Consider the following 10,006-nt stretch of genomic DNA (forward strand, 5'->3'; position numbering starts at 1 on the left):
AACTCATGTTTTGGTGGAACGTTTAACAAGCTTTACCGATTTAAAATCGGAAAGTAGCAAGCCTAATTATGTATATTATTTACTAAGCCTGGTCTGACGAAGACCGAAGGGTCGAAACGTTATCCTTTATTGTTCTGATGCAGATAACTTTCTAGGACTTCTTTGAGTGTGGTGAACTTCTTTTTGCCTGCGCAGAAATAACAACAGGCAATTGTACAAAATACACTTAATGGGATATTAAAAAATTAAATATTCCGAGAATGTGGATAGCATGAAGTATCCCCTTTTACGTTTCCCTTGTCAAGTTGTGACAAATCGCTACCAGTGTGGTCTGTGATGGGTCCTGTGTTCATTGTGGCTTTCTGTATTTCAGCTGGAGCAGGCTCAGGTGGGGAAGCTCAACACTCAGATCCACGTTGAGTACATCTGGGAGACTCAGCAACAGGACGTGTATGATAGTGAGGATGACCTAGACGAAAGGGTAACCTTGACACATATGAACTACATTTGATACACAGATTACTGTGGAATTTACAAAACCACTGAGTAATACACTTATAATACAGGGAGATCTTTCATTGCCTCCCAGGAAAGGTCTTTGAGTGGACTTTAAATAGAGCTGTCCATGTAAAAGTGAAAATACAGACATCCAATTAAAGTATAAATATGCTGAATTACAACAAGCCAATTAACTTCTTGATCTGATAAAGTAATGAATGTAGTTCATGGAGTGAATGTTCGCTTGGATTGCAGCAGCACGTCGTGAACGATCCTGTTCATTTCTCAAACAGATCAGTCCGCTACAGAGGTCTTTTAAGTCGCCACTCCCCAAGTCGCCCAGTCAGTGGAGCTCAGGGAACACTGGTGTGTCCAACAAGACTTATGAGAACATCGAGTTTCTTTACAAAGGCTCATCCTCGTACTCCAGCCATGTGGAAAACGTGGCCCCTCCACTGCCAGCCAAAAGCATCCAACGAGGTAAGCCAGCTGGGACTTCCCTTACATCTACTCTCTTCAATCCACAAGCATCACTACGAGGCAGTGATCTGAGTACAGGGTAGAGACAACGCAGAATTTCAAACCATATTTCCGTGTCATCATTTTTACCAAACTTTTAGATAGAACATTCCTATATTGTTATTTGGTCCCTTCGGATTTTGATCTAAGTTACACTCCAGTCTGAAGGAGTCCCTGCTAAGGCCAGGGCTTCCTAGCCTGTTGCATTGTCTGCTTACCGGTCTACAGGGCTGCCTTGTCATGTTTAATTTGTCACTAGATGGCGCTGCAGTATTGCAACAGCAGCAGATACACTGACTGGAAAACACAACTAAAAATGCAAAGATAAAATGAGAAGTTGTCAGTGAACTGTCTATTAACAATGTTTAAGCCCATGAAACCATAGTGTTTGAATCCTTTTATGCAATCTCTTTTTTGCAATTGTACTTGCCATATACGAAAAAGGAACCAAAGATTTTATTGCAGGAGAAACTTTATTTTGCGTGCTTAAAAGAGGTTCATGCATTTTGTAAAAGTTGCTGGGAAGTAAGGTGTTAAGTGAACATGTAAAAAAATCTTTCCAATGAGTAGAACGTGTTACTTGTCTTGGTATTTGTTTTCAGCATAGAGAAGATCATGTTTGAATTTAAAACTACAATACAGATAAGGTAAACATTGTTATTTGGATTCAGGCAGGTCCTGTTCCTTACAGATTAGGAACTGCCTTGAATGGTCTATGGTTCAGGGCGTTGCATTCAATAGACTGCTGGTTGCAGCAGTTACTAGTAACACATTTACAAGCCATTATTATTGTTTAAACTGAGCCTCATTCTCACCAGGCTGCTCAGACCCCCAGATCTCCTCCTCGGCTCCGGAAGGTCACCCCCAGCTCCGACGCGCCTCGAACCCGCTGTCCCGTCCAGCGCATGAAGTGACAGCTGCTCGACCATCTTCCAACCGGCACAGCCCCCCTCTGCTGGAGGCCTTGGTGTCCCGCTGGTCATCGGCCCCCAAGTCCCCTCGCGAGAAGAGCTCACGCATTCACCGGCAGAGCGTGTTCTGGGATAACCAGTCCCAGTCTGAGTCCCGGAAGAGTGGGCTGGAGCAGGGACAGGCAACCCACAGCCAACAGGCTCACCTGGGGCCAGTCAGGTAACCTGGAAACTCTCTCTTTCTCTTGGAGTATAGCTTTACATGGGGATAACCCTTAAACCCTTGATGCCTGTTTTTGTTTTTATTTGCATCATTAAATAAAATAAGATCTTAGATTAACAAACAGTGCCATCTGGTGGCCTTTTTTTTCCTTGAGCGGCCAGTTGCTGTTGCTGTTTTTTAAATAAATGAAAAAATTGAATCAGAATTAATGGATAAGGGCATCTGTGTGGTGTGTTGCAAGGTAATAATGGAACTCTGAAGTCAATAAAACCTGAGGCATAAGTTATTATTTAGCTGTGTTTGTCTGAAAAAGGGCGAGTTGTCCACTGACAGGGTTAGCTGTTTGAGAGCAGGGTCTGAGGGTCCCTGCGCAGCGCTTCATCGGCAAGCAGTGTTTTTTTGTAAGTTTCATAAGTCGTTACCTCTTAGCCAAAGAAAGCAATAGGAGAGCAGCATCCGGTTAGTAAAATTAATAAAACATCTCCAGCATTTGGATGGCAGCTGTGTGGATGTCACACTTATATCGAGAACTGCTCTTTCAGTTCTAAGTGCTTTATATTTCAGCTCTGAGAAGACCACATCGTATAGACGGTCTACCAGTAATGGGGGGGTGGGGAAGACCCCGGTGACCTCCCCCAGCATCCCAGGGAGCATGGAGGATCTGTACAACACCACCATCGGACACCCTTCGGTATCGCCGTCAGCCACAGCTCCAGTGCCACAACCAAGGAAGTCTGTGCTGGTCAGTGCCCCACCGATTACAGTACAGTTTTGAAAAGTATTTGTGCAGAAGCACTCAAATCCCTCAGCTGCATCTCACCTCTGACTTGTTGTCTTGATTTATCACCATGTGCCATAGCTGAAGCCAAAGCAGAAGAGGGTGAAAGCCCTGGTGGACTGTAAAGTGGAGAACGCTGAGGAACTGACATTCTGCAAAGGGGAGGTGATAGTTGTCACGGGAGTGGAGGATTCGCACTGGTGGGTAAGTGTGCAGCATTGTGTTCCATATTTTTCTTTTATGAACTTGAATGGATTTAAAGTGACTGTAACCTATCTTACTGGATCAGGTGCATCATGGCTAGCCTCTTTTTCATTAAACGTGGCTTTGCAGTGGGAATAGGTAGTGCTAGAAGACCAATACACACACGTCATCTAAAATGGATTTGTTTCTATGTTGTTACTTCTCTTGTGTTCCACCTGCTTTGAATCAGGGCCCCACACATTGGGTTACACCACGGATTTAATACTTTTGTAAGAATCCAGTATATTAGTGAAATCTTGGCATTCACCCGTGAGCTACAAACGAATCTTCAGCACACATTGGTAAATGCCACGTGAAACACTCGGCTGACTGTGCTGGGTCACGATACACTGAGCAGTTCTTTTGCTTCATGTGGAGTGCCGGACACATTGCTTGTGCATGTCGCTCCAAAGCTGCATCATGGTTATCTCTTGACAGTGTTGCACTTAGCCATTCCACAAAGTATTCTTCCAGAAATATTATTCACTTTGAATATTATTTATTTATTTGGCAGGTGCCTTTATCCAAAGCGACTTACAAATGTTACAGGGCAATGCAGGATTACAATGCAAGATGAATATTTATTTAAATAATAACACTAAAATACAAGAAGAAAAAGTCACGTTACACAAGTGGCTTGACCAGTCTTGTTGCACAGTGTTGGTTCTTTACCAACAAGTATTAATTGCTAAGTTATTATCCTGTTATTATCAATGACCTCAATGAAACTACTGGGGGTAGGGCATTTATACCATCCCATCAATTTATTTCAATTCATGAGCAATCTGTCCCACAGTTATTGGAACCCCTAAAAATCATTCCATCATTATTAGATAGATTGATGGTGTTTTTTTAGTGTTACTGCTTGTTTCTGAACAGACAACTGTCCTAAGTGGTTTGAGATTAAGTTATTAAGTTCTATTGCTCTGTGCAATCTAGTCTTCCAACAAAAAGTCATCCATAACTATTAAACCCTCAATATGGTTTAATTGTAGACATTGAAAAAGACTTGCAGTCAAACCGTTTGTCATTGAATTTGTCAAGTATTTCTGAATGACAGCAGAACCTTGTTTTTTTATTCCAGGTTGGTCATATTGAAGGAGACTCAACAAGAGTAGGATCATTCCCTGTCAACTATGTGCACCTTATACCAGAATAGGACCTTCAACACAAACGCTGCAGATCTCAATCTCCACAAAACTTCATCTGTAGCACAACCGAACCTGGGGAGAAACAAAGACTACGAAATCTGTTTGGGCGTCTCACTTACCAGTTTAGTGTACGCAAACAACATTTTTTTCTTTATTGCTTGTAAAATATTGGCAAATATTGAAATTTATGTTTTGTCATATGTTTTTATATATAAATTACACTGTATATAAGCTTCTGTATTATTTCAACCACCATTCTTCTTTATTCTCACACAAAAAGGACTGTCTTATGTACAGTACAAAATACTGTAGTTTTAGTCTTACGTGCCTATGCAAAAAAAAAAAGGGATATTTGCAAATGAGCAATCTTAAAATACCTTTGCTTTCACATATACTGCAGAGCAGCTACAGGATTGCTTATATCAGATGCATAACCCAGAAGATTCTGACACTTCTCGGAATGGATTATTGTAATGAAAAACATTGCAGTGCCATGGACAGCTGGGGAAGGTAGCCTGTTGTCAGCTGAGTGGAGCAAAGTTACTAAATACAGCAAGATTTACAATCTCATTTCAATTCTCCATGCTGGACACAAGCCAAGGTTTGAGGTGCAGAGGCAGAGAGTATGCCTCTATCTGTTCCCTGCTGAACTTTGAAGAAGATGAAACAACATTCTGAGGAGGCGTGTACTATTATTCTAGGGACAGTGGCAGTGTGCAAGATGAACCAAGTTGCAACAAGCTGCAACATGGAAAGAAAAAACGTTGGAGCGCCTTAAAAAAAGTGCTACATTCTTTAGCAAAAAAAGAAAGGGCTGCATTAATAAATCAGACGAATGCAATGGAATTTATTCAATTTTCTGGTGCGTTAATGCCCATAGTATTTTTGTAACTCTTTCCATTTCAGTCACCGCGATCCTTCCTGATCTTGGGATTTCCATTACTAGCCCATTACATTAAACAATATTTTGTAAAACTTGATTGTATTTTTTGCTGGTCACTTTCCATTTTTCAGGGTTCCGGGATGCTAGTAAATTGCTAACCCTCTCCTGGTAGAAGGTATTCTCTCAAAGCATTTCGTTATATGCACTTCAATCAGTCTCGCAGGCATGGGGGTGTCTGCTAACAAACTGCTAGATTGTTCTGTCAGCCAGAATCCCTTACAGATTGCACTAATGAACACTGTCGGTCACAGTCTCAAACCTGCAACTGAATAGTCATCATTTGATGTGCTCCTTTCAAGGCAGGGTTGAAGCACATTATCTGGGCAGTGTTTTTTAAGTATCTTTGGAGACCAATATTGTGAACCAGTACAGTATGGGACATATTCACAAAATATTAGTTATGCATTTATTAGTATGCTGAAGCTATATGAATGTAGACAGTTTTAAAAAATTGGGTATTTGTAACAGTCTCCCTGCTCTTGTCCTAATTTTTTGTAAATGTTATTCTTATAAAGATATTGTATATCTTTATTGTATATCTGTAGGGCAGCAGTGTGGAGTAGTGGTTAGGGCTCTGGACTCTTGACCGGAGGGTTGTGGGTTCAATCCCCAGTGGGGGACACTGCTGTTGTACCCTTGAGCAAGGTACTTTACCTAGATTGCTCCAGTAAAAACCCAACTGTATAAATGGGTAATTGTATGTACAAATAATGTGATATCTGTATAATGTGAAATAATGTATAATGTGATAACTTGTAACAATTGTAAGTCGCCCTGGATAAGGGCGTCTGCTAAGAAATAAATAATAATAATAATAATATATGTTTGTATGTTTTTGTTGGCAGCATCTGTTTACATTTAATATATTCCTTGATACTCAAGTTAATGTTGTTTCCTTATGCTTGATTTTATTCAGTTAAAACAGTACCTTGCTGTGATCAATTTTAGAAACTTTAGAAAGAACATTTTGAAACCAGCCATTGGACAGCTGAAGACCCCAAATAAGATTCTTAGGACTTGAACCCTTAGCAATAAACACAGCACAGCCTTCACATTACAATAGTGGTATCTGGTAAATGAACCATGGCATGAGGGCAGACAAGAAACCAAACAAAAACATTCTGCAATTATTAAATCACTTGAGTTTCAGGTATCACTGGAGACCAGTGTAAAATATATCACAGTTATACTATAGAGAATTTCCTCATCTGATGGAGGTACACAAGGACAACAAATCAGCAAGTAATAGACCATGGGTGTGATTCAATTCCCAGAGCTGCTGTACAGGGATGTGAATAAAACCCTGTCCTGTAGGTATGGTTTGTGCACAACATATACCCAGAGAGAGAAAGGATTGGCACTGTGGTTCAGAGGTCCATTCTATACCAGGTTTAATAGGTATAATGAGATCACTAACTGCTTCAGGATCTGGATAAAGATTTAATTGGTTAGCGGTTGGAACAAAGTTGCATATCCCTGATATAGAGTATAAAGTAATGAAGCATATTGAAGCAACATGTACCAGATGGGAAAGGAAATTCGGGAATTGGAAGACAGGATCCTGGCTAGTTAAGCTGGTGTTGAAGAAATACATTAATAGATAATAAACACTAAATATAACCATTCTATCAAGTCCCTGTAGAACTGAATAAATCACACATATCATATATAAATCACTTACATATCATAAATCCAGTGTAACATACATTTTATCTCAAGTAACACAGTTAAACTACACAGAATATATATACTAGATTCTGCTGTTGTTGTTAAGGCAAAAGTGTGTGGAGTGGAAGTGGGAGTGGAAGGGGGGGGGGGGGTTGACTCAAAATTACAGGCATTATTAATATTAGGTTTACAGTTAGGCATGCTAATAACAGATAGTACCACATGCTACTACAAGAGTGGGGGGGGGGGAGGCGGAGGAATGTAATTTAATCAAATTCATGCGAGGCAGCCTTTCCTCCAGAAGTGTTAAACTTTATTTCAGTAGATCAGGACGAATCCCCACCTCACAGAAATTTGAATAATCTATTTTGTTTTGATGATTATGCAACACACAGAAATTAACTATTGCCTCAAAGCTGCTTGGTCCGTCGCCTAGCCTCATATTAAATTACAGACTTTTAACTGATTAGATGAGTTCAGAGAGTTTTAATCTGTAACACCCTCCATTTAGCTGCAATGATTCTCTTCTGATTTCCTGTTATTTTTTGTACTCCCTAAACCTGAACTGATAAAAACTTGTTTAGTCTAGCCTACCTTGGAGGCACCCTCATTGTTTTGAGCCAAATCACTGTTTTCACTTTCTCTTGTGTTTTTTTGTTTTTGTATTTAAAAAACAAAAAGGCACAATGGAAAAAGCCACTAACTGATTTGGTAATGAATGGGTTGAGTGCTCCTGCTGCTTGAGCTAGGCTGTGTCCCGGACAGCCACCACCTGCATTACAACAGCTTTACTGAGCTGAAATCCTGGCATAAATAATAGCAGTTTATTAAGTGTATTATTCTGTGTAGGGGAGAGGGGTGTTATAGCAGAGGTTAGGAGCCTGCATGAATCCCTGAAGTTAGAAATACTAAAAGAGACGTAATAAATGCAATGACAATGACAAGAAGTCCTTTGCAATGCCCTCAAACATTTGAAGACATTGAGAAAGACTTTGATGGTTTAAGATGTAATGATGGTAAATACAATTAGGAATCGTAATTAAATATTAAACACAGCTTCTCACTGTAGGCAAAATTCAAGTGAAAGTAAATTTACTGTATTTCTCCAAGCAAGTTTCTTTTTAAGTAACTATAGCTGTATTACCATTTTCGCTCCACTGTGTTTTTGTAAAAAAGAACATTTGTAAGGCTCAGATTTAGATCACCACCATTCCAGTATGTATGTGGGTGTGTGTGTGTGTATGTGCACACGCTACCTGTACATGTGTGCATGTGTGCTGCCTGTGCATGTGTTTGTGTGTGTGTCAGCACTGCCTGTGTGTGTGCTGCCTGTGCATGTGTGTGTGTGCGTATGCTGCTTGTGTGTGTGTGTGCGTGTGTGCACATGCTGCCTGTTTGTGTGTGTGCGCGTGCACGCTGCCTGTGTGTGCCTGGTCCAACACAGCAGCAGGAACTCTAACACTGGTATGTGAATGACAAATACTGAAACTAGAGACTTCCTTAAACTGATTCAACAAAAAACATGTACTTTATATTAACAATAATGTAAAAAAGTCTTACCCTAGTGTTAGATAACGCTATTCACAAATCTTTGCTTTCTTGAAGCAGCTTTTTTAAGTGTAAATGTTATCTAATATTAGAGAGAGAATCAGTCTATGGCAAGTTTCACGAAGACCAAAACCTTTTGGAATTGTTTTGTGAGTCCACCATTGCACTGCAAAAGAAAAACATAAAAAAAATTAAAACATGGAAACCAAGAAATTATCAAGAAAAATCTGCAGTACCAAAGGGACATTGTGACCCTGGAGAAAGTCCAACAAAAAGCAAGCAGAATGATCCCAGGACTTAATGGAATTAGCCATGAAGAACTTAATCATTCTTTTTAACCAATACTTTAAGCACAGCACAGAAACCAGGACCACAGGACACAGGTGGAATAGAGTTGAGATAGACAGAACAGAGGACAGGAGACACTCCTCCACACAGAGAGTGCTAAGGGTATGGAATGGGTTACCTAGTCATGTTGTTGAGGCAGAATCACTCGGATCCTTCTAAGACCCAATTTGACAACGTTTTAAGATCAATCAGCTGCTACAGTAGGAACCAAATGAGTTTAGATGGGCCGAATTGCCTCCTCTCGTTCGTACATTTTCTAATGTTCTTAAGTTCATAGTGTAAAATGTGTTAAAAAAAGATCAAAAAAGGAAGAATCTTCTTTTCAGTGTGTTTTACTTTCGTGGCTGTGCACTCATGTGTTTTCTTTAAAAGGTCACTCGTTCCAAAAAGAACACATATGTATGAAATGCGGTTTGTACTATTATTGCATGGACTGCCTCAAATAGGAATGACCAGGAGGAGCTCCTGGAACAACCACTGTACTGACCCTGGAAAGGAACGCAGCCCCTCGAGGTGTGTGGGCAGCTTTATTTACAGTACATGTCTATATTTACATCCAAACAACTCTGTTTTTGAACAGTGTACTCTCTGCTGCAGATGTGTGCTTGCACGGGTGTCTCTTGTGTTCAGCCTGTTAAATCAAGGGACTGAATTCAGATATCTAGCAAAGAAAAAACACATGTTATGCTTCACAACATGTATACAAAAATACAGTGAAGACAGATAGCTGACCTTGTGATGCTGCCAAACAATCTTATAAATAGCCTGATATTGTATCTGTGTTGGGAAACATGAGACTCTGGGTGGCTAGTGACAGACACTGCGCCTTTAATTATCTGACATAACTTTTAACACAGCAGGGGGGTAATGGACTTTGCGTACAGTCTGGGCTATCACAACAGCTACGCCGTACAGATCTGATTACACTGCCCAAGCCAAACAAATACAGCACACGTTTCAGCACGCCTTGTGTCTGCACATGCAGGTATGCAACATGTCTTCACATTAAGAGCCTAACACTAAGTACAGAGGGCTTTGTATAGTGTGAGAGGTATGTCCCTGCTAGAGAGTATGGAAGTTTGTAGACAGTCCCTAAGCCTAGTCAAATAGACCCAAATGGCATTCTGTATAGTTGAAAGTCTAAAGTGCTCCTGAATGAAAGTTGATAGCAATTGT

The 10,006-nt window shown here is 40.3% G+C and overlaps 1 protein-coding gene across 1 annotated transcript in view; it reads left to right on the forward strand.

Annotated features, from left to right (window-relative positions):
* LOC131696558 (arf-GAP with SH3 domain, ANK repeat and PH domain-containing protein 1-like) overlaps positions 1–6,040 on the forward strand; it is a 40,296-nt gene extending 34,256 nt beyond the window's left edge. The window contains exons 21-26 of the mRNA XM_058997624.1: positions 374–481; positions 792–978; positions 1,836–2,148; positions 2,716–2,893; positions 3,011–3,133; positions 4,257–6,040. Of these exons, the coding sequence (XP_058853607.1) occupies positions 374–481; positions 792–978; positions 1,836–2,148; positions 2,716–2,893; positions 3,011–3,133; positions 4,257–4,331 (984 nt within the window). The 3' untranslated portion in view covers positions 4,332–6,040. The remainder of the gene's footprint in view (positions 1–373; positions 482–791; positions 979–1,835; positions 2,149–2,715; positions 2,894–3,010; positions 3,134–4,256) is intronic.
* The last annotated feature ends 3,966 nt before the right edge of the window (positions 6,041–10,006 follow it).

The sequence above is a fragment of the Acipenser ruthenus genome, chromosome 23 (assembly GCF_902713425.1).
Source record: "Acipenser ruthenus chromosome 23, fAciRut3.2 maternal haplotype, whole genome shotgun sequence".
In the NCBI taxonomy this organism is placed as follows: Eukaryota; Metazoa; Chordata; class Actinopteri; order Acipenseriformes; family Acipenseridae; genus Acipenser; species Acipenser ruthenus.